At 55.5% G+C, this 27,133-nt stretch overlaps 2 protein-coding genes across 7 annotated transcripts in view; one reads left to right on the top strand and one right to left on the bottom strand.

Annotated features, from left to right (window-relative positions):
* The first annotated feature begins 2,812 nt into the window (after positions 1–2,812).
* Positions 2,813–19,985, top strand: TNFAIP8L1 (TNF alpha induced protein 8 like 1). Of its 6 annotated transcripts, none has more exons than XR_009210043.1 (3): positions 2,813–2,957; positions 15,624–16,314; positions 18,287–19,985. XR_009210043.1 is itself a non-coding variant. In XM_032177694.2 (2 exons), exon 2 carries the CDS (start codon positions 15,627–15,629, stop codon positions 16,185–16,187), a length of 561 nt encoding a protein of 186 aa, XP_032033585.1. In that variant the 5' UTR covers positions 2,813–2,957; positions 15,624–15,626; the 3' UTR covers positions 16,188–16,722. The 6 variants fall into 6 exon arrangements, 4 of the variants coding, with proteins under 4 accessions (XP_032033585.1, XP_032033586.1, XP_058284906.1 ...); XR_009210044.1 differs by having other exon boundaries at positions 18,671–19,984; XM_032177694.2 differs by lacking the exon at positions 18,287–19,985 and having other exon boundaries at positions 15,624–16,722.
* A 1,274-nt stretch (positions 19,986–21,259) lies between these two features.
* MYDGF (myeloid derived growth factor) overlaps positions 21,260–27,133 on the bottom strand; it is a 16,580-nt gene continuing 10,706 nt past the window's right edge. The window contains exons 4-6 of the mRNA XM_032177696.2: positions 24,719–24,800; positions 23,968–24,040; positions 21,260–21,797 (exon numbers count right to left, since the gene is read on the bottom strand). Of these exons, the coding sequence (XP_032033587.1) occupies positions 21,718–21,797; positions 23,968–24,040; positions 24,719–24,800 (235 nt within the window). The 3' untranslated portion in view covers positions 21,260–21,717. The remainder of the gene's footprint in view (positions 21,798–23,967; positions 24,041–24,718; positions 24,801–27,133) is intronic.

Here is a 27,133-nt window from a genome sequence, read left to right as displayed (position 1 = left end):
GCTGGGACCTGGGCTGAGACCCCAGCTTTGGATAGAGCCTCTGATCCGTCTTTGAGCCCCGGTCCTGGGCCAAGCCTCAAACTCAATAGAGTCTCCATCCGCCTGCGCTCCCAACTCAGGGCTGAGCCCCCCTCTAGGCTGAGGTCTGACCCGGAATAGAGCCTGCGACCCCGTCCAAATCCCGACTCTGGGCTGAGCCTGGACCCTCGATAGAGCCTCCAACTCTAGGCTGAACCCTGTTCCTGGGCTGCACCCTTACTGTAGACAGAGCCCAGTCCCAGCAGAGGCCCTATTCTCACTGAGCCCCATCACCCAGTGAGCCTGCATTCCTGGCCAAGATCATCCCTCCCCCACCCCTACACACCCCACCGAACCCCAGCCCTCCCGAGTCCCAACCTTCTTATCTGATATAGAAAAGAGACCAGGTAATCCCAGCGCTTTGGGAGGCAGAGGCAGGAGGATCGCTTGAGGCTAGGAGTTTGAGACCAGCCTGGGCAACATAGTGAGACACCCCCTATCTCTATTAAAAAAAATAAAAATTAGCCGAGCTTGGTGGTGCACACCTGTGATTTCAGCTACTTGGGAGGCTGAGGCAGAAGGATTACTTGAGCCCAGGAAGTTGAGGCTGCAGTAAGCTGTGATTGCACCACTGCACTCCAGCCTGGGTGACAAATCGAGACCCTGTCTAAAAGAAAGAAAAAAAGAAAGAAAAAAGGTGAAATCACGCGAGGCTCCGATGCCTCCGGTCCTCCTGCCCTGATGGGGAGACCCCCTTGATGCTGGGGTTGACACCACACCAAAGTCAGACCGAATCAGGTCCTAATCCCACCTCTGCCTCACGTGGCTGTGTGGCCTGGGACCCATCCCTTCCTCCTTCTGGGGCTCCATTTCATCGTCTGTAAAATGGGACAGTCACTCCTGACTCTACCACCTTGCGCCTGTGTGACCTCTGGCCTCAGTCTCTCTCCAAAATAAAAGAATTTTTTTTTTTTTGAGACGGAGTCTCGCTCTGTTGCCCAGGCTGGAGTGCAGTGGCGCGATCTCGGCTCATTGCAACCTCTGCCTCCTGGGTTCAAGTGATTCTCATGCCTTAGTCTCCCAAGTAGCTGGGACTACAGGCGTGCACCACCACTCCTGGCTAATTTTTTCATATTTTTGTTTTATTTTTTATTTTTTGAGATGGGCTCTTGCTTTGTAGCCCAGGCTGGAGTGCAGTGCCACGATCTTGGCTCACTGCAATCTCTGCCTCCGGGGTTCAAGCAATTCTGGCGCCTCAGCCTCCCGAGTAGCTGGGACTACAGGCGTGCACCACCATGCCCAGCTAATTTTTTTTTTGTATGTTTTATTTTTTGAGATGGAATTTTGCTCTGTGCCCAGGCTGGAGTGCAGTGGCCCGATCTTGGGTCACTGCAACCTCCGCCTCCAGAGTTCAAGCGATTCCCCTGCCTCAGCCTCCTGAGTAGCTGGGATTACAGGCATGTGCCACCACACCCGGCTAATTTTTGTATTTTTAGTAGAGACGGGGTTTCACCATGTTGTCCAGGCTGGTCTCAAACTCCTGACCTCAGGTGATCCGCCCACCTCGGCCTCCCAAAGTGCTGGGATTACAGGGGTGAGCCACCGGGCCCAGTCAATGAGATATTTAACTTACTTTTGCCTCTTGAGGCCTGTGCCTCGGTCTCCCTGAATCCCGTGTGCAGGTCAGGACACACAACAGGCCCTCAACAATTTGTTGTCTGGTTTCCTGGAGGAAGAAGCACCGAGGTTGCTATGGGCTCCCTAGGCCCTAGCTGCAACCGGGACCCAGGGTTGGGGCTGCAGAGCGGAAATGGAGCTACAGGGGACCTGGGAGCAGCTCCAGGGCCTGGTTCCCAGGACTCACAGCTGCATCCTCCCCGGGGGGCCCCAGCTGGCGCTGCGCAGCCGGGAGGCTCCTGTGTGTCCTGCAGGCTCATTCCTACGGAAATCGAGGCTGGACCTGGGGATCCTCTGATGGTGTCTCCAGGAGCCCTCCACCTCACCCCAAAGATTTATCTACAGCCCCACAACCCTGGGTTAGATTCCTCCCTTCTGGTGGCACAGAAATCTGTATTTTTAAATTTTTAACTTATTTTGTTCTTCTTCTTCTTTTTTTTTTTTGTAGAGACAAGGTCTCCCTAGGTTGCCTAGGCTGGTTTCAAACTCCTGGGCTCAAGGTATCCTCCTGCCTCGGCCTCCCAGAGTGCTGGGATTCCAGGCGTGAGGCACCACGCCTAGTTGGAATCTGCATTTTTAAATGGACTTTCAGATCTTTCTGACGCGAAGGGTTCCCCGAGGCCGTAGTTTGAGAAACACGCTTCTGCCGAAATTCCTATTATCCAGGTGGGTAAACTAGCCCCAGGAGGAGGAAGGGGCCCGTGCAGAACCACGTGGTTGGTCTGTTTTGCCTTTTGGCTCTCTGGTCTCTTCCTGTTGGTGTCTCTATGCCCCCCGCCCCAGGTTCTCTGTCTGTCTCGTACTCTTATCTCTTCCCTTTTCTGCGGCCGGCACCCCCACGACAGCCTCGCCCCCGCATCCGGGCCCCTTCGCGATTCCGGAGGAATCCCCGAGAGCCGCCTGACCCCGCCCCAGGCTCCGCCCCTTCCCCCCACCTCCCCCCATCGCAGTGCCCTGCTCCCATTGGCCTTTTCGTACATTGCCCGCCCTGTCATTGGCTAATCCGGAGCGCTTGGCCCGCCCCCTCATGCCTGGCAACTCTCCAGTCCCCTCCGCGCGGGCGGGGCGAGTGGAGGGCGTGGTCTGCCGAGGGGCGAGGCGAGTGGAGGGCGGGGCCGCGCTCCCCGCCCCGCCCCGGCCCCGGCCCCGGCTCCGGCTCCGGCTCCGGCGCTGCTCCCACCGCCGCGGCAACGGCCCCGGCCCACGGAGGCGGCCGGACGGACCCCCGACGTTTGGACGTACGGACTCTGCTCCGAGAGCAGGTGAGCGCGCAGTGCCGGGGCGCCCCCCATTTCAGCGCATCCCGGGGCCACCTGGCCGCCCTCTGTCTCTCCCGCCCCTTAATGCTTCTGCACCCCACCGCCTGTCCGTCTGCATTCCTGCCTCAGTTTCCCTCTGTCTCTCTGTCACTCTCGCTGTATAGGTTAGGGGGAGACAGGTTGAGTCTCAATTGCCCCCGTTGGCGTGGGGCTCTGCTCTGGGACCAGCACCCCCATCCCCCATGTGGACTCTAGTGGACTCTGCCCCCTTTAACTTCAGGGCGCAGGTGCTCAGGCCAGATTCCAGAACCCTGAGGGCATTCCAGGGGGTGGGCAGCTGGGCCAGCCGTGCGGAGGTGGGCATGACTAGCTTCTGGCTAAACCAGGCATCGGTCCAGGCATCGGTGGCGGGGAGCCAGGCCTAGGCCAGCCCGGGCCCACCCAGACTGGCCCCTAACGAGCTCCCAAGTGGCCTGTGGGGCCTTGACCTCAGTTTTGCCAGCTGTGAACTGGGACCGTCGCTGCTAAGGTAATTGGCAGGTGATCTGAAGGACATCTGTCGCCTCCTGGCCTTTTCTGTGAAGTCGAACTAGGCCCATTTCCTGGGATGGTAAACTAAAGCCTAGAAAGAGGCCAGTGCTTCCAATGTTTGGCCAGGGAACTGGGGACAGAGGCAGGACAGAATCTGTTTTCTCTGCATCCTCACATTTCCCAGCACCTTCTCTGTGGTGGGGGGAAGGGCTGGTGGAGGAGCAGCCCCAGGTGTAAACAGGCCGCCAGAGTTTATTTCCTGAGCCAGTCCCAGCTCAGCTGGGAGTGATGAACGCCTTGGGAGGCCCCAGCAGGGCCAGCCCAGTGGTGGCGGAGCTTGGACCAATCTAGGTTTGAGCTCTGCCACCCGCATGATATCTTGAACCAGTTTTTCAATTCTGCGGAGCCTCAGTTTCCTCATCTGTAAAAGAGGAGTGGGTCGTAACTCCCCGAGTTGAGGGCTGCTGGGGGATCAGATGCAGGAATACAGGCCCTGCTCATAACCCGCCTGACTCTCGCTGCGGCTCTGCCCCAGTCACACTGGCCTCCTGCTGTTCCTCCAACACCCCAGGCAAGGTCCTGTCTCAGGGCCTTTGCATGGGCTGTGCCCTCTGCCACTACGGCAGGTCCGAGGGCGCCAACTTTGAAACATAACAAGCTCCCTGGATGGGCTGGGCCCCGGACCTGCACAGGCAAGGGCTGGGAGGGGCAGAGGAGGGGCCGCTCACGGACGCTGTACCTATGGAAACGGTGAACAAAGGGCTGTCTCCAGCCACACAAACACCTGGGTGAATCGGGCACTGGCCAGAGGCAGGAGCAGCCTGGGATACAGGTGGTGGGTGAGTGCCTGGACCCCTGCGGGGAATACGGGGCCGGGGGGGACTTGAACCCTGCTCTGATGGTGGGGTGGCTCTGCAGACGGGTGCAGGTCTGAGGCCCCGCGGTACGGCCCTTCCTGCTGTGTGGCCTTGGCCGACGGTCACGTGCCCCCAGAGCCTCAGTTTCCTCATCCCCTTTCCCCCAGGGGTCAGCCCAGGTGGGCGAGGGGTCTTTTGATTGCTTGACAATTCAGTATGGTGTGTTCCGGAGGCCTCAGTGTCCCCATCTGTCCAATGGGGCCACGAAAGGGTGCCTTGAGGACAAAACTCCAGCTGTTGACAGGGAAACACTCCTCCCAGAGAGACGTCAACGCTAAAAAATGACTCACACTTGCCCAGGTACAGCCTCTGGTGTTACAGACGGGGAGGGGGGCAAGGAGGCAGAGCGAGAGGCAGGAACTGCCCAGCTCCACAGCGTGCCTGCCCCTTCCCAGCATCTCCCAACACCCCTCAGCACCCCTCCCTGGAATCACACCCGCTCGAGCTTTGACGCAGGGACCTCTGGCAGAGTTCTTGGGATCTTGTAAATCCCCACCTTCTAGGCCTCAGTTTCCCCATCTGTCCAATGGGGCTGGTCATCTCCTTTTTCTTGTGGGGCTGAGATAACTGGGGGGAGGGAGGGTGCTTTGAGGGGTGGGGGAGATTCAGCAAGACATTGTCAAAAGCCCGAGGAGGGGATTACAGGACACAGTACTTCTAGAAGCTTCCTAAGGCTTCGATCCTTCCCCTCTGGGGTGGGCTCTGGGAGAGAGGAGACTTGAACCCCAAATGTGCCATTGACTAGGATGAGGAAAGGATTGCGCTAGGTTAAAGGCTGGGTTTAAATTCTGATTCTGCCACATCACTGCTTTAGAAACAGGCAAGCTCCTGACCCTCTCTGACTCAGTTTCCCTATAACCCAAAACTTGCAGGTCCATCTAGAGAATTTCCCAGCCTGGGCAACATGGTGAAACCCTGTCTCTACTTAAAACAAAGAAAAAAAAAATTAGCCAGGTGTGGTGGCGCGGGCCTGTAGTCCCAGCCAGAGTGGGAGGTTGAGGCTGCAATGAGCGGAGATCATGCCACTGCACTTCAGCCTGGGCGATAGGAGTGAGACCGTGTCTCAAAGAAAAAGAAGAGAATTGGCTGGGCGCCGTGGCTCACGCCTGTAATCCCAGCACTTTGGGAGGCCGAGGTGGCCAGATCACCTGAGGTCAGGAATTCAGGACCAGCCTGGCCAAGAGGGCAAAACCCTGTCTCTACTAAAAATACAAAAATGAGGCGGGCATGGTGGTGAGTGCCCGAATCCAGCTACTCAGGAGGCTGAGGCATGAGAAACACTTAAACCCAGGAGGCAGAGGTTGCAGTGAGCCGAGATCGCACCACTGCACTCCAGCCTGGGTTGACAGAGTGTGAGACTCCATCTCAAAAAAAAAAAAAAATTTAAAAATATACACATAAAATAAGTAAAACAGATGGGGGATCTGGGAGGGCCTCCTGAGGAGGGGCCATGTAAAAACCCAGACCTGGATGACAAGAAAGAAACAGCCATGTGGAGACCTGGGGGAAGAGCAGCTCAGGCAGAGAGCACAGGTTGTGTAAAGGCCCTGGGGCAGGTTGGCGCCTGGCATGGTGGAGGAGCAGCAAGGAGGCCCATGGGGCTGGAGCAGTGAGGAGGAGCAGGGAGGGAGGAGGGGAGGGGAGGGAGGGAGGAGGGGAGGGCAGGGAGGGGACAGGGCAGGGTGCGCAGGATTTTATGGGCTGCCAGGAACACTTGGCTTTGACCCCAAGGAAGGTGGGAGCCATGGAGGGTGGTGGGCAGGGGAAGGAGGGAACCTGACTCAGGTACTCACAGGCACCCGTTGGCTGCTATAGGGAGGATAGACAGGGGCATGGGGATAGATGGTGCCGAGGGACGAGGGGACCAGGATGGAGGCTGTGGGGGAGATAAGAAGCGGGTTGCGTTAGGCCAGGCACGGTGGCTCATGTAATCCCAGCACTTTGGGAGGCTGAGACAGGTGGATCACCTGAGGTCAGGAGTTGGAGACCAGCCTGACCAACATGGTGAAACCCCGTCTCTACTAAAAATACAAAAATTACCCAGGCATGGTGGCGCGTGCCTGTAATCCCAGCTACTCAGGAAGCTGAGGCAGGAGAATCACCTGAACCCAGGAGGCAGAGGTTGCAGTGAGCCAAGGTCGTGCCGCTGCACTCCAGCCTGGGCAACAGAGTGAGACTCTGTCTCAAAAAAAAAAAAAAAAAAAAAAGAAGTAGGTTGCGTTGGGACACATTTATGGGCTGGATGCACCTCCTGCCAGGTGATCCTAGAATTCTCTGCACTGTGAGAACCTATTGCTTGGGCTGAGGCAAGCCTGTCCCCTCCTCTGCAGAGTCATGGGCTGTGGGTAACCGATAATTCATGTTTGGCCCTCGAACCCTTTCTCCAGTGGAAATCTGGCCACAGTAGAAAGTGTCCAGGCTCCCCGCCACAACCCAGCAGGCAGCTGGCCCCTACCCATCCATGGGGTGGTCATGAGGGTTCTGGGGAACCCAGTTTGAGAACAACTGATGTCACCCCCAACTTGGGCCAACAGATTCCCCTCTCTCTTTTGTCATAACTAAAATGGACACTGGCCAAGTGTAGCGGCTCACGCCTGTAATCCTAGCATTTTGGGAGGCCGAGGCAGGAGGATTGCTTGAGCCCAGGAGGAGACCAGCCTGGCCAACGTGGCAAAACCCCATCTCTACTAAAAATACAAAACTTAGCCAGGCATGGTGGCAGGTGCCTGTAATCCCAGCTATTTGGGAGGCTGAGGCAGGAGAATTGCTTGAACCCGAGAGGTGGAGGTTGCAGTGGGTTGAGATCGCGCAACAGAGCGGGACTCCGTCTCAAAAAATAAATAAAAAACAAAATTGGCCAGTCACAGTGGCTCATGCCTGTAATCTCAGCACTTTGGGTGGCTGAGGCGGGCGGATCACCTGAGGTCAGGAATTCGAGACCAGCCTGACCAACATGGAGAAGCCCCGTTTCTACTAAAAATACAAAATTAACCGGGCGTGGTGGCGCATGCCTGTAATCCCAGCTACTTGGGAGGCTGAGGCAGGAGAATCACTTGAACCCAGGAGGCAGAGGTTGCAGTGAGCTGAGATCACGCCATTGCACTCCAGACTGGGCAACAAGAGTGAAACTCTGTCTCAAAAAAATAAAAATAAAATAAAATGGACCCTGGCCAAGTGTGGCAGCTCATGCCTGCAATCCCAGCATTTTGGGAGGTCAAGGCGGGAGGATCACTTGAGCCCAGGAGTTCGAGACTAGCCTGGGCAACATAGCAAGACACCATCTCTACAAAGAAAAAAAAAATAACCAGGCATGGTGGCGCATACCCGTAGTCCCAGCTACTCAGGAGGCTGAGGTGGGAGGATCACTTGAGCCCAGGAGGTCGAGGCTATGGTGAGCTATAATGGTACCACTGCACTCCAGCCTGGGCAACAGAGTAAACCTTGTCTTAAAAAAAAAAAAAAAAAAAAAGAATAAAAAAAAATAAAATGGACACCAACTTGCAAGGCCTGAGTCATGGATTTTTTTTTTTTTTTTTTTTGAGACAGAGTCTCACTCTGTTTCTCAGGCTGGAGTGAAGTGGAGCTCACTGCAACCTCCACCCCCCAGGTTCATGCGATTCTCGTGATGCAGCCTCCCTAGCAGCTGGGATTACAGGCGTGCGCCACACACGGCTAATTTCTGTATTTTTAGTAGAGATGGGGTTTCACCCCGTTGGCCAGGCTGGTCTTGAACTCCCGACCTGAGGTGATCTGCCCACCTCGGCCTCCCAAAGTGCTGGGATTACAGGCGTGAGCCACCGTGCCCAGCCTGTGAGTCATGGGTCTTAAAGGGCTGGGTGCAGTGGGACCCTGGGAATTGGTGGGATGAGGCCTGGGATCACTGGCCTTGGTGGGAAGAGGCCTGAGGCCCCCCTGGGCCCCTGGAGCGCAGCCGGGGCTGAGACAAGACAGATGGAGCCGCTGGCGTGGCCCTGCTGAACAGATCCATCAATTATTGACACTCTCTGTGAGGGGCATGAAGAATTCATGGGACAGGGGTGGGGATGGCAGGGACTTGTGATATAATTGCAGCCAGCTCACCAGAGCCACCTCCTGTGTTTTCAGGAATTTTGCCATCTGGTAGTTAAACGCAGCCATTATTTAACGTGGGAGAATATAAACTTATAGTTAAGGCTGGGTGTGGTGGCTCCCACCTGTAATGCCAGCAATTTGGGAGGCCGAGGCAAGTAGATCACTTGAGGCCAGGAGTTCGAGACCAGCCTGGCTGACATGGCCAAACCCCATCTCTACTAAAAATACACAAATTTGTATTTTTGTACAAATAAAAATACACCAGCCGGGTGTGGTGGCACGCACCTGTAGTCCTAGCTACTTGGGAGGCTGAGGCTGAGGCAGGTAAATCGCTTGAACCTGGGAGGCAGAGGTTGCAGTGAGCTGAGATTTGGCCACTGCACTCCAGCATGGGAGACAGAGCAATACTCCATCTCAAAATACATACAAACATATATACAGACAAACATACATACATATATACATAAACTTATAGTTAAATAAAGTACATTTAAGCCAGGGGTGGTAGCTCATGCCTGTAGTCCCAGCACTTTGGGAGGCTGAGGCAGGAGGATCTGTCTCAAAAAAAAAAAAAAAAAAAAAAAAAAAAAGAGAATATAGAGACCAGGGGAAGAGTCAAGGGAGCCAGGGAGTTGGTGCCTGGTCACTCATTTTACAGATGGGAAAGCTATCCCCATGCACAGGGCCTGCCAAGGGTCACAGCAGGGAGACCTCAGAGCTGTGGATGGACCTGGACAGAGGCTGTGGACAGGGCTGAGGCCTCCTGGCTGTTCCTGTAACAAGCGTGACACAGCCCTGCCCCAGGGCCTTTGCACAGGCTGTGCCCTTTGCCTGGAGCATCTTCCCGCAGACCCTGTCATTGCAGGCCCAGTTCAACCGGCCCAGCCCCTCCCTAGAGAGGCCCTCCTGGTTACCCTGAACTTCATCCCCTGCCCCCATGGCCCATATCTCTCTTCCTGAAATTAACTTGTTTGTTTCTATTTATTGGTTACTGGCACCTCCTCCTTCCAGCAGGGGAACAGTTTTTGCACCCAGGCTGGAGTGCAGTGGCGCAATCTCGACTCCCTGCAACCTCCGCCTCCCGGGTTCAAGCGATTCTCCTGCCTCAGTCTCCTGAGTAGCTGGAATTACAGGTGCTCGCCACCACGCCCGGCCGACTTTTTTTTTTTTTCAGTTGAGTCCAGGTTTCACTATGCTGGCCAGGCTGGTCTTGAACTCCTGGCCTCAAGTGATCCTCCTGCCTCTGCCTCCCAAACTGCTGGGATTACAGGCATGAGCCACCGCACCTGGCCAATCATTGTTTTAAAGTGTACAATTTATAACCAGAAAGTTATGTGACCATCATAAATTTCTGGAATCTCTAATTCCAGAACATTCTGTTAGCACTCACCCCAAAAAAACCTGGTTCCCGATTTAGCAATCGCTTTCCGTTTTCCCCTCTTCCAGTTTCCAGCACCCGTGAATCCGCTTTCTGTCCCTGTGGACAGGCCTCTCCTGAACGCTTTTTGTTTTTTTTTGTTTTTTTTTGTTTTTTTTGAGATGGAGTCTCACTCTGTCGCCCAGGCTGGAGTGCAGTGATGCGATCTTGGCTCACTGCAAGCTCCGCTTCCCCGGTTTACGCCTTTCTCCTGCCTCAGCCTCCCGAGTGGCTGGGACTACAGGCGCCCGCCACCGTGCCCGGCTAATTTTTTGTATTTTTAGTAGAGACGGGGTTTCACCGTGTTAGCCAGGCTGGTCTCCATCTCCTGACATTGTGATCCGCCCGCCTCGGCCTCCCAAAGTGCTGGGATTACAGGTGTGAGCCACCGTGCCCGGCCCTTCCTGAACATTTCATAGAAGTGGGATCACACACTGTGTGGCCTTGTGTGTCTGGCTTCTGTCACTGGGAATGATGTCCTCAAGGTGCATCCACGCTGGAGCTCGTGTGTGAGCCTCACTCCTTTTATGGCTAGAGAACATTCCGTTGTTTGGACGGATCTCATTGTGTTTATTCATTCACCCATTAATGGACATATGGACATCTGAGTTGCTTCCACTTGCAGGCTACCCTGGGTCATGCTGCTGTAAACCATGACGTGCAAAACAAGTGTTTGCATGGTGTATGCTTGCGTTTCTGTTGGGTAGATCCCCCAAAGTGGAATTGCTGGGTCCTATGGTAACTCCGTGTTTAGATGTCTGAGGAGCCGTCAGACTGTGTTTTTTTTTTGTGACGAAGTCTCGCTCTATCACCCAGGCTGGAGACCTCAGATCACTGTCACTGCAACCTCCACCTCCCGGGTTCAAATGATCCTCCTGCCTCAGCCTCCAGAGTAGCTGGGATTACAGGTGCCTGCCACCATGCCTGGGTAATTTTTTGTATTTTTAGTAGAGATAAGGTTTCACCATGTTGGCCAGGCTGATCTCAACTCTTCACCTCAGGTGATCTGCCCACCTCAGCTTCCCAAAGTGCTGGGATTACAGGCGTGAGCCAGTGCACCTGGCTTTTTTTTTTTTTTTTTTCCCTTTTGAGACAGGGTCTTGCTCTGTTGCTCAGGCTGGAGTGCAGTGGTGTGATCATAGCTCACTGCAGCCTTGACTTCCTGGGCTCAAGCGATTCTCCCCCTCTCAGCCTCCCGAGTACCTGGGACCACAGACCCCCGCCACCATGCCCAGCTAATTAAAAACAATTTTTTTTTTAGAGATGGGATCTCGCTGTGTTGCCCAAGCTGGTCTTGAACTCCCCAGTTCAAGCACTCCTCCCGCCTTGGCCTCTTCAAGTGTTGGGATTACAGGTGTGAGCCACTTTGCCCGGCCCAGATGATTTTGTAATGAGGAGGCAGCTTGGGGTCTAGAAGGCCAGGGCCCCAGCAAGGCAGGGATGGGATCTGTTTTGATGCCTGCTGTATCCCCGGTGCCTTTGTGGTCTCTTCTGCAAAACAGGCACCCTGGCCAGCGCCTGGTGGGAATGACGAATAGGCACAGGTCGCTGGCTCAGGACACTAGGGTATGGTTACAAGCTTCTGCCCCAGGACAGCTGGTGCTCCATAAATGTTCATTGAGCCACTGAATGGGTGTTAACACCTGAATCCCAGAAGCTGTAGCGGGCTGTGTGTGCTTGTGACGATGGCGGGGTGCCCTGGCATTTGGAGGGCGATGCCCCTAGGCCCCAGGCAGTCCCTAGGAAAGCCCCTGCCCTGTAAGGGCTGATGCGGCCGCTACACCGCCTCCTGCAGGAAGGAAGACCCAGGTTTATTTTGGTCCTCGTCCTGTTCCCCTGGGAGAGCAGTCATCCTCCTGTCTGGCTGCCTGGATGGGAGCGTTTCTGGCAGAACAATGGGTCAGGGAGGAGGAAGGGGAAGGCCAGGCAGCTGGGCTGCCCCAGGTGTCAGCAGGTCCTGGGGCTGCCCTGGCCGTCTTAGGAGTGTGGGGGCCAGGAAGGGAGGCCACAGCTGCTTGCCCCCCATCCCTCTTCCTGTTGGCCTTGCAGGGGGTGGGGGTTGCTCTTGGGAGCCCAGGCCCTTCCTGAAGCTGTAAACAGGCCTGACTCCCCTCCGGAATCAACTTCTCCAGCCTCAGGACTGGCAGATGGGAAAGTCAAGGCCCAGAGAGGGGCACAGCCCTGCCTGGGGTCACGCAGCTCCCGAGATGGGCAGAAAGACGTGGGCTCCAGGGCCGATGAGGTCCAGGAACCTCATCCCCAGATGCAGAGAAAGGCCTTATCCTCTTCGAGCCCCCTCGGTTTATTCATATATGAACTGGAGAGGCTGGACCCAGGGGCTCGGGAGACCCCTCTTCGAATCTGCAAACATCCTTTTTTTTTTTTTTGAGATAGGGTTTCGCTCTTGTTGCCCAGGCTGGAGTCCAGTGGTATGATCTCACCTACTGCAACCTACGCCTCCTGGGTTCAAGTGATTCTCCTGTCTCAGCCCCCCAAGTAGCTGGGATTACAGGCGTCCGCCACCATGCCCAGCTAATTTTTGTATTTTTAGTAGAGACGGGGTTTCACCATGTTGCCCAGGATGGTCTTGAACTCCTGACCTCAAGTGATCCACCCGCCTCGGCCTCTCAAAGTGCTGGGATTACAGGTGTGAGCCACCACACCCAGCCATGTGTGTCTTTTTTTATTTTGTTTTTGACACGGAGTCTCACTCTCACCCAGACTGGAGTGCAGTGGCGCGGTCTTGGCGGCTCACTGCAAGCTCCGCCTCCCAGGTTCAAAGTAATTCTCCTGCCTCAGCCTCCCAAGTAGCTGGGATTACAGGCATGTGCCACCACACCTGGCTAATTTTTTGTATTTTTAGTAGAGACGGGGTTTCACAGTGTTAGCTAGGATGTTCTCAGTCTCCTGACCTCGTGATCCTCCCACCTCGGCTTCCGAAAGTGCTGGGATTACAGGTGTGAGCCACCGCACCCGGCCAACTTTTCTTTTTTGCACAGAGAATCTCACTGAGATAGAACTAGGTCTGCAAGTTCACAGCTGAGGTGGGCACGGAAGGGTGGAATTCCAGGCAGTGGTTGCAGCCTCTCGTCAAGAGGAAGCTCACAGTTTAGGGGGCATTGCGGTTTGGTCACAAGGTTCTGCCCCAGGACAGTTAGTTCCGATCTTCCCCATATTTCAGATGGGGAAACTGAGGCACATTGTTACGTTGCTTGCTGCAGAGGCCAGAGCTGGGAGCAGACCCTAAATATCAGGGTTGCCCTCTAAGACTCACGGCCAGTTGAGGGCATTAGGTGGGGAAGGCAGAGGGAGTTGGGGTTCAAGGGCGTTGGGAGCCAGTGGTTACTATATTGCTGTGTGGCCTTGGGGAAGTGGCTCAGCCTCTCTGAGCCTTTGTGGTCTCTTCTGCAAAACAGGCAACCTGCCTAGTACACGGTGGCGATGACGAAGTGAGCACACATCGCTGATTCAGGGCCTGCCACGTGGCACTGAGTCAACAGCACCCCTCTTCTGGCCCAGGCCTGCGCAGAGCCAGGGTCTGGTGACCGAGGTCGGAGGGCAGGGGCGGCCCATCCAGTAATTCCCGTGCCTGCCCTGACCTCAGAGGGCAGCCGAGGGTTTGGAACTTTTCCCCGAGTCTGAACTCACACAAAGACCGGCTTTGTGGGGGCTCCTGGGGTAGGTGGGTGCCCACATGGCATTCCAAGGCTGGCAGCCTGGCGCTAGGGTGGGAGTGGAGGCTGAGCAGGGCCTGGGGCAGTCAGAGAGACCGGGGGCGGGTCTCAGGCCCTCCCTCCTCCCCCAGTTCTTCCACACTCGCCTCTTCATTCAGCAGATGTTTCTGGAGTCTGCAGGGACACCGTGGATAAGGAATTGGGCCCATGACCTCCCCTGCGGCCTGGGGTGAGGCAGACCGGTTGGGGTGCAGAGCTGAGGAGCAGAGGAGCAATGGGGATGCCTGGGGAACCTGTGGCTCAGACGAGGCAGAGACTTGGGGGCCAAAGTGATGGGATGTGTAGGAGTTTACCAGGGAAGAGGCAGGGGCTTGGGGTCCAGGCTTTGGGGGATGTATAGGAGTTTACCAGGGAGGAGATGGAGCCTTAGGGTATTGGGGTCCACAGGGAAGAGTCAGGGCTCCAAGTGAGGTGTGGGGCTTGGTCCTGGGGGCTTTGAGGAGCTGTCAGCTGGTTCTCAGCAGGTAAGGGCTATGCCCTACTCTGAGATTTAGGAAGAATTCCAGAGCTGCAGGAAGGTGGTGGGTGGAGGGGGAAGCTCCAGGGCCGGGGAAATTGGGCAGGCTACAGGGCAGGGTGGACAGAGAAAGGGAGCAGACAGGGACAGGGGGATGGTTCTACAGTCAGAGGCCTGGCCCTTGTGCCTCGAGAGCTGGCCAGCCTCTCACCTTGGCCACCTCCCCTGTCCCAGCCTGGACGGGGGCTGTCCAAGTCAGTGTTTCCCTGTTGGAGGAATCATTGGAGCCGTGCCTTCCCAGAAACCCCACAAATGGCCCCCTGTGAACCCACCACTCCCTGGCTCACTCGGGGCTGAAGGCCTTGGGCATGCCTGTTATAAACCCTGTCGGGGGCCGGGCGCGGTGGCTCACACCTGTAATCCCAGCACTTTGGGAGGCCAAGGCGGGCAGATCACGAGGTCAGGAGATCGAGACCATCCTGGCTAACACGGTGAAACCCCGTCTCTATGAAAAATACAAAAAATTAGCCGGGCGTGGTGGCAGGTGCCTGTAGTCCCAGCTACTCTGGAGGCTGAGGCAGGAGAATGGCGTGAACCCGGGAGGTGGAGCTTGCAGTGAGCCGAGATTGCGCCACTGCACTCCAGCCTGGGCGAAAAAAAAAAAAAAAAAAAAAAAAAAATATATATATATATATATATATATATATAATCGGGGGCAGTGGAACTGGAGGCACTGCCATAGTAACGGGGCTCCTCCACCCTGAACAGCCCCAGGTCTGGGGCTCACTCGGAACCCCACCTCATGGAGCTGTGGGGTGAGGGTGGGGAGTGTTGAGCTGGACCTAGGGGGATGGAACGGAACCCCCTGTAACAATCACCTTGAGCCCCTTCTCAGCTCATAGCAAGGATATGATGAGTTTGAGGGCTGGCATCAGGCCCTACAGATAGTGGGGTTTAGAAGGGCCTTCTCTGTTTGTTTATAATAATAATCATAATAATAAATAAAAAATAAAATTTTTGATTTTTTGTAGAGATAGGGTCTTGCTATGTTGCCCAGGCTGGTCTCAAACTCCTGGCCTCAAGCATTTCTCCTGCCTCAACCTCCCAGAGCACTGGGACCACAGGCATGAACCACAGGCATGAACCACAGGCATGAATTATATAGGCTGGAGTGCGGTGGCATGGTCTTAGCTCACTGCAACCTCCGCCTCCCGGGTTCAAGGGATTCTCCTGCCTCAGCCTCCCAAGTAGCTGGGATTACAGGCGCCCACCACCAAGCCTGGCTAATTTTTGTATTTTTAGTACAGATGGGGTTTCACCATGTTGGCCAGGCTGGTCTCGAACTCCTGACCTCGACCTCAGGTGATCCGCCCGCCTAGGCCTCCCAAATTGCTGGGATTACAGGCATGAGCCACTGCGTCTAGCATGACACTTTTTAAAGAAACAAATTCCGTTAGGCCCTCTGGGGTCTGTGGTATTGTCAACTCTTCTGTGTGAGTGCCCCAGTGTGCAAAACTGATGGCTGGTCTGTGTCCCCTGCAGGCCATGGACACCTTCAGCACCAAGAGCCTGGCTCTGCAGGCGCAGAAGAAGCTCCTAAGTAAGATGGCGTCCAAGGCAGTGGTGGCCGTGCTGGTGGATGACACCAGCAGCGAGGTGCTGGACGAGCTGTACCGCGCTACCAGGGAGTTCACGCGCAGCCGCAAGGAGGCCCAGAAGATGCTCAAGAACCTGGTCAAGGTGGCCCTGAAGCTGGGACTGCTGCTGCGTGGGGACCAGCTGGGCAGTGAGGAGCTGGCACTGCTGCGGCGCTTCCGCCACCGGGCGCGCTGCCTGGCCATGACGGCCGTCAGCTTCCACCAGGTGGACTTCACCTTCGACCGGCGCGTGCTGGCCGCCGGGCTGCTCGAGTGCCGCGACCTGCTGCACGAGGCCGTGGGCCCCCACCTGACCGCCAAGTCCCACGGCCGCATCAACCACGTGTTCGGCCACCTGGCCGACTGCGACTTCCTGGCTGCACTCTACGGCCCCGCTGAGCCCTACCGCTCCCACCTGCGCAGGATCTGCGAGGGCCTGGGCCGGATGCTGGACGAGGGCAGCCTCTGAGCCCCGGGGCCGCCCGACCGCGCCCCTCACGCCTTTTGGGGCTCTCCTGCTGTGCGTGGGTGGGGTTTATGGGTTTTTTTCCACCTCTTTTCTCCCAATCGGACTCCGGCCAAACTCCCCTAGACAGGTGGGTGACTTGTCCCCTTTGAGAGGATGCTGAGGCATCTGTAGAAGCTGTTTCAAACATCGATGTCACCTCTCCTCCTGGCCCCCCACCCAGTGGGGAGAGGAATTCGGGGCCCTACTCTGGGGACCACCTTCCACCCCGTATGTACTTTCTGGGCCACACCGACCCCTGGGTCGCTTGATGTAAAAGCCAAATCTGCTGCTGCTTCCCACTTGATCATGTCGCCTGGGATTTTCATCCCCTCGCACAAGGACTAGGGGTTCACATGGTGAACTGGGGGAAGGGGAGTGTTAGGGGGCAAGTCGCAGCACCCCCCACCCCCGCCATCCATAAACTCACGTCCTAACCCCCAGGACCTCAGAAGATGATCTGATTTGGAAATAAGATCATTACAGATGGAATTAGTTCAGATGATGTCATCTTGGAGTAGGCTGGGCCCCAATTCAAGGACTAGGGTCCTTAAAAAATGGGGGCCCGGGGCAGGGCGCGGTGGCTCACGCCTGTAATCCCAGCACTTCGAGAGGCTGAGGCGGACGGATCACAAGGTCAGGAGATTGAGACCATCCTGGCTAACACGGTGAAACCCCATCTCTACTGAAAATACAAAAAATTAGCCAGGCATGGTAGCTCATGCCTGTAGTCCCAGCTACTCGGGAGGCTGAGGCAGGATAATCGCTTGAACCAGGAAGTGGAGGTTGCAGTGAGCCAAGATCGCAGCACTGCACTCCAGCCTGGGTGACAGAGCAAGACTCTGTCTCAAAAAAAGAAGGGGGGGAGTGGGGGATTGGGGCCAGGTGCAGTGGCTCACTCCTGTAATTCCAGCACTTTGGCAGGCTGAGGCAGGAGGATTGCTTGAGCTCAGGAGTTCAAGACCAGCCTGGGCAACATGGTGAGATCCTCGTCTCTACAAAAAAAAATTATTGTGGTGGGCCGGGCGTGGTGGCTCACACCTGTAATCCCAGCACTTTGGGAGGCTGAGGCGGGCAGATCACAAGGTCAAGAGATTGAGACCATCCTGGCCAACATGGTGAAACCCCGTCTCTACTAAAAATACAAAAATTAGCTGGGCATGGTGGTGCATGCCTGTAGTCCCAGCTACTCGGGAGGCTGAGGCAGGAGAATCGCCTGAACCTGGGAGGTGCAGGTTGCAGGGAGGTGGAGGTTGCAGTGAGCTGAGATCGACCACTGCACTCAGCCTGGTGACAGAGCGAGACTCGTCTCAAAAAAAAAAAAAAAAAAATTACTGTAGTGGTACGCACGTATAATCCCAGCTACTTGAGAGATGACGAGGGAAGATCACTTGAGCCCAGGAGTTAGAGGCTGCAGTGACCGATGATCATGCCACTGCACTCCAGCTTGGGTGAGAGTGGGACTCTGTCTTAAAAAAAAAAAAAAAAAAAAAAAGGATTTGGACACAGACATGCATGCAAGGAAGGCCAAGGATGCCGGCCACCACCAGGAGCTGGGAGAGGCGCGGGGCAGATCCCCCTCAGCCTTGGAGGGACCTAGCCTCACCTTCATCTCAGACTTGTGGCCCAGAGAACTGAATGAGAATAAATGTGCGTGAAGCCCCTCAGTCCACAGGATGTGGTCCTGGAAGCCCCCCCACTCAAGAAGGCTCCAGTGAGTGCTGGCACGTTCAGCCAGGATGCCTCCATGAAGCTAGAGACCTCTGCCCTGGGTCAGGAGGGGAAACTGCTCCAATCCAGGGACTGCCACGTGGGAGGGGACAGAGCGTGCCCCCCTCCCAGGGGTGAGGGGGGACCCACCTGAGCTGTGTGCACATTTTGTTTATTTATTATTTCGAGACAGTCTCGCTGTGTCACCCAGGCTGGAGTGCAGTGGTGAAATCTCGGCTCATTGCAGCTGCTTCCTCCCAGGCTCAAGTGATCCTCCCACCTCAGCCCCGGGTAGCTGGGACTACAGGCGTGCACCACCACACCCGGCTAATCTTTGTATTTTTTGTAGACAGAAGGTCTCACCATGTTGCCCAGGATGGTCTCGAACTCCTGGGCTCAAGCGACCTACCTATCTCGGCCTCAAAACGTATGCACATTGTAATATTGTGATTTCATGTTTGGACAATCAGCAACCAACCAGCCAACCATGTTGCTTTTATAAGACAGACCCAAGAAAGCAAAGCTCGGCTGTCGTCTTGGCTGTGGTACCATCCACGAGATGCGGTGATTCTCAGCTCGGGGCGTGGAGGCGTGGTGTGGGGGAGTCTATTTGCCATTTTTGTTTGTCAGCAGGGGGCATGGGTTCTCAAAGGTTGCAAAATGGTGCTGCAGGTCAGGAAGGTTATTTTGGGTGCCTGTGGGGGGAGGTGAAACGAGGTCCCATGACTGTTTTGCAGAACCTTGTCTGTGGAGGGTAGAGGTTGTGGCAGGGGCCTGTGGGCCTTACTTGGTGAGAAGGTAGGTCTAGCCGGCTCCATCCAGTATTTGAGACATTTGGAATTTGCCTGCATTTAAAACCAAGAGATCACACACACCCGTCTGGATTTGGAGTTTCTCTTGAAAACTCGCCAATTGGGCCATCTGAGCCTGCACTGACGCCTGGTGAAGCTGTGCAGGGGCCGCCCCTCTCCCTTTTCGCCTCTCCCTGGCCTGCTGCACTCACTGACAGGAAATTCTGACTCCAGACTCGGAGCAGCCTTCCCGTGGTTTGGTTTTTGCTTCCGCGAAAAAGCCAAAGGCCTTGGCCAGAGAGCCAGCTGTTCTTACCTCTACCCCACACTTCCAAGGCAACCTTCTCCGCTTATCTTAGGCCGAGAGATCTTCAAGAACGTACATGGATTCTGATTTTCTCACGAAGTCCCGATGGAACCCTGTGCTGTTGAGACATCAATGTGCAAAACTCTCTGTGTCCCTGTTGGGCTGTCCAGACAGTCTGGACTCTTGTAAATTTGAGATTTAATTAAAGGAAACAAACCAAATAGAACTACGGAACAATTTAAATAAAAGCACACACCAGCCTAGGCGCAGTGGCTCATGTCAGTAAACCTAGTGCTTTGGGAGGCCGAGGCAGGAGGATCACTTGAGCCAAGGAGTTCAAGACCACCCTGGGCCACATAGCGAGACCCTAGCTCTAAAAAAAATATATATATATAAGGCCAAGTGCAGTGGCTCACACCTGTGATCCCAGCACTTCGGGAGGCTGAGGCAGGCAGATCACCTGAGGTCAGGAGTTCAAGACCAGCCTGGCCAAGATGGTGAGACCCCATCTCTACTAAAAAGTACAAAAATTAGCTGGGTGTGGCGGGGGGTGCCTGTAATCCCAGCTACTTGGGAGGCTGAGGCAGGAGAATCACTTGAACCTGGGAGGCAGAGGTTGCAGTGAGCTGAGATCGTGCCACTGCACTCCAGCCTGGGCAACAGAGTGAGACTTGGTCTCAGAAACAGAATAAAAAAATAAAAAATTATAGCCAGTCAGGGTGGCATGCACATGTGGTCCCACCTATCTGGAAGGATGGCTTGGACCCAGGAGGTTGAGGCTGCGGTGAGCCGAGATCACACCACTGCACCCCAGCCTGGGTGATGGAGCAAGATCCAGTCTCAAAAAAAAAAAGCACACATACGCACATGTAGGGTCAGAGGGGAAGCTCCTGTGTGTTCCGAGATGCCCTGATGTGTGCTGGTGCATCAGGCCACCCGGGCATCATCCTTGACAGCCAGGGATCTGGAAGCTGTGGGCGAATCCCAGCTGACCAGGAAAGAGTCCCCCCGCCTTGGCTGGGGTATGGGTGGCGGGCACTGTTTCCCACGGCCTTTTCTGCACAGGAGGCCCTGGCAACCCTGTCGTGCTCATCTTCTGGGCCCTGTGGAACCTCAGAGTCGAGAGCTGGAAAGGCTCCTGGCCCTGGGGGGGGACTTCAGACCTCAGAGCACGGCCATTCTTGGTCTAGGGGCCCTTCCCACGGACGTGTGCAGCTGTCAGGCCTTTCCTCATGTGGTGGCATCAAGTGTGTACTGGGAAGTCAAGGCTGGCTGGTTCTTTTTTTTTTTTGAGACAAGGTGTCACTCTGTGGCCCAGGCTGGACTGCAGTGGTACGATCTTGGCTCACTGCTGCCTTGGACTCCTGGGTTCAAGCGATTCTCCTGCCTCAGGCTCCTGAGTAGCTGGGATTACAGGTGTGCACCACCACACCTGGCTGATTTTAAAATTATTAATTTTTTGGTAGAGATGGGGGTCTTGCTATGTTGCCTCAGCTGGTCTTGAACTCCTAGTGTCAAGCGATTCTCCCGCCTTAGCCTCTCGAAGTGCTGGGATTTATAGGCGTAAACCATCCTGTCTAGTCTGTTTTTTTTAGTCACTGTTGCAACCCATCTTCAAAAAACTAAGGGAGGCTGGCCACAGTGGCTCATGCCTATAATCCCAGCACTTTGGGAGGCCGAGGCAGGTGGATCGCTTGAGCCCAGTTTGAAACCAGCCTGAGCAACATGGCAAAACCCTGTCTCTATCAAAAGAAGATGCAAAAATGAGCCGGGCATGGTGGCGCGTGCCTGTAGTCCCAGCTACTTGGAAGGCTGAGGTGGGAGGATCGCTTGAGCCCAGGAGGTGGAGGTTGCAGTAAGCCGTGGTTACACCACTGCACTTCAGCCTGGGTGACAGGAGAAGACCCTGTCTCAAAAGAAAAACAAAGGGAAACCAACGCCCCAGGCTGCAGAGAGCAGGTCGGCCTTGGAACATCCTCCCGTACTGGGGCCTGTGGCAGCCACAGGAACCCGAGTGTGAATTCACAGCACATGGGGGACCCAGGGACAGCGAGTGCCAAGGGGGGAAGGGGGCAAGTTCACATATGGCCACCTTGGGATCTCGCGCTTTGATGTCTGCAGAGAAGTCCCACCCGGAGACACCGCCCACCTGCCCACAGTGGGGCAGTGTCAGCCGTGTCTGAGCCCCTGACCCGCAACGGCCAGCTGGGAGGGCCCAGGCTGTGGGGTTGCTTTTTAACGTTCTTATTTATTTAAATATGAAAAAACATTTAATCTCTTCCCAGTTCATCTGAAAGGAGGTCCCCTGGGTAAACACAGGAAAGCAGTTCTGCAGGCTCATGAAGGACGCTCGGCTGGAGGTCGGGGGGAGCACGGCTGCTTTCCCCAGCGTGGCCCCCATGTTCCCCACCCTCTTTGTGCCCTGGATCTGCGATCCTGAGTCCAGAAGAGCTCAGCAGGAAGTGGGAACTGAGAAGCTGTTGGGAGCCAGGAGGGCCCTGGGCCCTCTGTTCTCTGCCTCAGGGCTTCAGCCACCCTGCAAGCCCCTCCGGACAAGGCAACATCAGCCCCGGTAGAAAACTTGAGTCCCTCCTAGAAAACCAGTGATGTGCTGGCCTTTTCAGGGCCACAGGCCCCTTCACCTTCACCGGAGATGAGAAGGCACCACCCGCAACAGGGCTGCTGGTCACAGCTCAGTGCGCGATGCCTTGGCCACAATCACCAGCTTGGACAGCTCGGCCTTGAATGCCCCGGGCCTGTGAGCCACTGCAAGAAAGAAACACATGGTTGGGCCCTCAACACTGAAAATTCTCAGAAGTCCTGAGGATTTGGGGTGGGTGAGCAGGGAATGGGAGCAGTCCCCAAAGCAGACTCCCATGTGAAAAGGCCCCAGGCACTGAAAGTCTTATGGGTGACAGACAGGAAAACAGTGATGTGGAGGGTAAGGTTGGTGGGGCTAACATAGATGGCAGGCAGCATGAAGCCACAGAAAGACCTGAGGTGGGAAGAACCCTGGTCATTTGTGCCATGTTGTCAAGAAGAGACGCAGAAAGGTGCCAGAAGAAGCCCAGGAAGGAGATGATCCTGGCCTGAACAGGATGCAGGGTGGGTCAGGCTGCAAGACCTCCTGCTCAGTGGGTGAACCTGTCTGAGGCCCACACGACACTTCTCCAGCAGGGTCAGAACTCTGGCTTCCACTGCTTCACCCAAGTCTCCTGGCCCTACCTGCTGTGTCCACTCCCTTGCCTCCCACCCTTGCCTCAGCTTGGCGCCTCCAATTCCTCTGCTTAGCATTGGCGCCATGCAGCTGAATGTGGCTTGAGAACACTGGTGCTGCTCAGGCAACCAAAGAAGGACCCTGATGTTTCCCAGTGACCCCTGCAGCCTCCCCTTGGCATGCCACAGTCCTAACCTCAAAGCCCTGATGGTTTCTACTTTGTTTTACTTCATTTATCTATTTTTTAAATTTTATTTATTTTTTTGAGATGAGAGTCTTCCTCTGTTGCCCAGGCTGGAGTGCAGTGGTGCAGTCTTGACTCACTGCAACCTCCTGCTCCCAAGTTCAAGAGATTCTCCTGTCTCCGCCTCTTGAGTGGCTGGGATTACAAGCATGTGCCACCATACTTGGCTAATTTTTGGTATTTTTAGTAGAGACGGGGTTTCACCATGTTGGCCAAGCTGGTCTGGAACTCCTGGCCTCCCAAAGTGCTGGGATTACAGGTGTGAGCCACCATTCCCAGCCCTGTTTATTGTTTTTGAGACAGAGTCTTACTCTGATGCCCAGGCTGGAGTGCAGTGGTGCGATCATAGCTCAATGCAGCCTCGACCTCCTGGGCTCAAATAATCCTCCCACCTCAGCCTCCTGAGTAGCTGAGACTACAGGTGCGCACCACCATACCTGCCTAATTTTTTTTTCTTTTTAAAACAGCATTGGCCAGGCACAGTGGCTCACGCCTGTAATCCCAGCATTTTAGGAGGCCGAGGCGGGCAGATCATGAGGTCAGGAGATCGAGACCATCCTGGCTAACACAGTGAAACCCCGTCTCCACTAAAAATACAAAAAATTAGCCGGGTGAGGTGGTGGGCGCCTGTAGTCCCAGCTACGCGGGAGGCTGAGGCAGGAGAATGGCGTGAACTCCAGGGGGCGGAGCCTGCAGTGAGCCGAGATCGTGCCACTGCACTCCAGCCTGGGTGAAAGAGCGAGACTCTGTCTCAAAAAATAAATAAATAAATAAAAATAAAATAAAAATAAAATAAAATAAAATAAAACGGAATCTTGCTGTCTTCCAGGCTGGAGTACAGTGGCACAACCTCAGCTCACTACAACCTCCATCTCCCGGGTTCCAGCAATTCCCGAGTAGCTGGGATTACAGGTGCGCACCACCACGCCTGGCTAATTTTTTGCATTTTTAGTAGAGATGGGGTTTCACTATGTTGGCCAAGCTGGTCTCGAATTCCTGACCTCAAGTGTTCCGCCCGCCTCGGCCTCCCAAAGTGCTGGGATTACAGGCGTGAGCCACCGCGCCCAGCCTAATTTTTAAAAAAATTTTGTAGAGTCAGGGTCTTGTTATGTTGCCCAGGCTGGTCTTGACCTCCTGGGCTCCAATGATCCTCCCACCTTAGCCTCCTGAGCAGCTGGGATAACAGGCATGAGCCACCATGCCCAGCTAAGATAAAGTTCTAGTGGCACACAGCCATACCCATTCATGGACATACTGTCTGCAGCGGCTTTGTGCCACAATGGCACAGCTCAGACAGAACCCACAGTGCCATAAAGCTGAAGATACTGACGAGGTGGCCTTTATAGAATCAGTTTGTGGATGCCTGGTCTACAGTCTCCAGGACCCCTATGGCCGACACCCCCTCCAAACCACCGCGATTGCCCACCCTTCGATGGGGGTGGTGTCACCTCTACCCCATCCCCATCTTTCCGCACCTGCTGTTTTGGTCACTTCAAATTCCTCAGTTTTCAGGGGGACATCACTTTCCCTTTCAAATGCGGCTTTAGACTGAAAGAGAATGAGTGGAAACTTTATACCAGGGCCATTTCAATGCTCATCATTAGGAAAACGATTCAGTTTGCTTTCCAGAGAAGCGCAGACTAAAGCTTTGTACTTTTACTAGAGAGCGAGAGGAGGGTTTTTTGTTTTTGAGCCAGGACCTCACTCTACTGTCCAGGCTGGAATGCAGCGGTGCAATCATAGCTCACTGCAGCTTCAAAGTCCTGGACTCAAGTGATCCTCCTGCTTCGGCCTCCTGAGTAGCTGGGACTACGGGTGCATGCCAACACGCCTGGCTATTTTTTTTTTTTACTTTTGGTAGATACAGGGTCTTGCTATGTTGCCTAGGCTGGTATCAAATTCCTGGCCTCAAGCAATCCTCCTGCCTCAGCCTCCCAAAGTGCTGGGATTACTGGTGTGAACCGCCGCGCCTGGCCTGGAGAAGTCTTTTCTGGCATATACAAGAGAAGCCAGCAGCAAGAGGTTACCAAACCCCCGTGCCCCGGTGCCTCCTGGCCTGAGGGCGTCTGTGTGCCAGGTTCCTGCAAGTTACATACCCTACCTCTGCAGGATTCGCTGTCCCCTCTCCTCCCTGTTCCCGTGGAGCCCTCTTGTGGCAGGACATCTCACAGCTGCCCCAGTGCACAGAAGCCGCACCCGGAGCCTGCCCCACCCCAAGATACTCACGTAGGCCATGGCGTACTCGATCTCAGCGCCCCGCACCTCCGCCTTGAACTGTGTGAAGTACAGATAGGACTTCCCCTGGGGCCTGCAGAGGAAGAGGGGCGAGGGAGTCAGGCCAGGCCTGCTGGGTCTGGGTCTGTGTGCCCTGGAAGTAGCCCCACCAGGGACTCGGGCTGGGGTCAGCAGATCTCGTGCCTGCTTCTCAACATGGACACCATTCCCAAGCACCTGCTGACTGGGAAGGACGGATGGGGCCCTCTCAACAGCAGACCCTCTTTCTTTTGTGCCAGAATTTTTTTTTTTTTTTTTTTTTTTTGGAGACGAGTCTCACTCTGTTGCCCAGGCTGAATGGCAATGGCACAATCTCAACTCACTGCAGCCTCTGCCTCCTGGGTTTAAGTGATTCTCCTGCCTCAGCCTCCCTTGTAGCTGGGATTACAGGCACCCGTGACCACACCCGACTAATTTTGGTATTTTTAGTAAAAACAGGGTTTCACCATGTTGGCCAGCCTGGCCTGAATCCCTGACCTCAAGTGATCTGCCCACCTCGGCCTCCGAGAGAGCTGTGATTAGAGGTGTGAGCCACTGTGCCTGGCCCCTTTGTGCCAGAATGTTCTTCCAGCTCATTCACAGACACGCCTCTCTCCCCTGTGGGCTGGGAGCTGCTCTGGGACAGGACCCCATGTCCACTCACTGCACATGGCTTCTTGGGTGCCAACAGCAATCCAGGTACTGCGACGGGGGCTGGGGTTGGGCAATGAGAGGCCAGTAAAGGCTTCCCAGAGGGCGTTGACTAGGAGGTACAGGAGTTAACTAAGAATTGGGGAGGATCATCTGCCCAGGTCTCTAGGAGGCTGCTAACGGGGGCTTCTAAGGAACTGGAGTGGCAGAAGGTGCCAGAAGGTGACAGCAGGGGATGATGGCATCTCTGGTGTGAAGCGAGTGTGATGGGGATGGAGGGGCAGCAGGGGGGCCATTTCTGTGGAAGCCCTAGCTGGGGTTCTATGTGCATGGGTGGGGCGGGGGTATCCAGGGAGCCCTAGATTCTTCTTTAAGCCCTAGCACCGCCAACAGGCCTGGTCAGGGAGGGTCCAGTCACTGTCTGAGATGAGGAGGCCTGGGGTGGCAGGTCTCCAGGGCTGAGCATGCCCCTGGGGAGCTTTTGTGGGGGTTGGACAGGAGGATTCAGGCTCAAGGTGAGCCCAGCCACCATCCCAACTGCTCCGGACCTGCACCTGCCCAGATGCCCACTGGGGAGCTGGCACTCAGGGGTCCATGCAGGGCGGTGGCCTGCAGACAGACGGTGGCGACCATGGGCTTCCCCATGACTACAGGGCGGCCTCTGCAGGGTCTCTCTGGGCTGATGGGGCCTATCTCCTCTCAATGACCCTGCTGATGCCTCCTGGGGCCTTGGCCTGCCCGTGACGCAGCCAGTCCCATGGAGTGGGTGAGAATCTCCCCAGAAACAACTGGGTGAACACCTGCTGTTTGTAAAGCGCCCCGCAGGGCACGGCGGGACAACGCCCACATGAGGCGGCAAATCACACCCTGTCCTTCAATTAAACGTCGCCACTCCCTGATCTCCGTCTCCCATTTGTCAACATGCTTTAACCCGACCGCAGTGGTGGAACTATAGCTTGGACTTCTCCCTCCAAAGTGTCTGCACAAAATAAATGCTCAAGAAATACCCACTGTTTGGGCTGAGACATTCTGGGCCAAGGATCAGGGAAGAAGGGACAAGATTCCTGAAGCCCCCTGACCCCCTCCCCACTGAGGGGGGCCCGACGGCTTCCGTTCCTTCATGACCTTGCCCAGATTGAGCTGGGATCTAGGCAGTGGGGTTACAAGAATGAGTGGGGCAAGTGGAGCCGGGATAAGCCCATAAGCCATGAGCCTGACAGAGGATGGCGGCAGGGGCAGAATCGGGCGGCGTCTGGGGAGACTTGCAGAGGGGCTGTGGACCCAGATGCGTGTGTGTTTGGGCAGGTGGAAGACAGGGCACAGCTTTTGTCTGATTCCCAGATGTCTGCACCCCAAGAAGGCTATGAGCCATCAGGCTGGTCCTTCAGAGAACATGCTGGTAAAGACCTGCCTGAGGGGAAACAGCTGGGGCCCTTCTGGCGGGACACACTCCCCGGGAGATAGCATCATCCAAACCTCCACAGCCACTACCCCACAGACTCCCACACCTGTCACCTACCTAGCTCGTCCCCAGACCAGACCTGCACCAGCTCCGTCAGTTCCACCATGACTCTGCCCAGCACCTTCCTCCTCCTCCTACCCCAGCTAGCTGATTCTACAGCCTCCAATCTGTGCCCTCCCCTCCTCTCTGTCCTCATTCTACACAGCCTCCAATCTGTGCCCTCCCCACCCACCCCATCCTCATTCTACACAGCCTCCAATCTACCCTCCCCACCC

This window comes from Hylobates moloch, unplaced genomic scaffold, assembly GCF_009828535.3.
Source record: "Hylobates moloch isolate HMO894 unplaced genomic scaffold, HMol_V3 SCAFFOLD_15, whole genome shotgun sequence".
Classification (NCBI taxonomy): Eukaryota; Metazoa; Chordata; class Mammalia; order Primates; family Hylobatidae; genus Hylobates; species Hylobates moloch.
The sequence above is the reverse complement of the archived record's forward strand: the minus strand, read 5'-3'. Positions and strand labels throughout refer to the sequence as shown.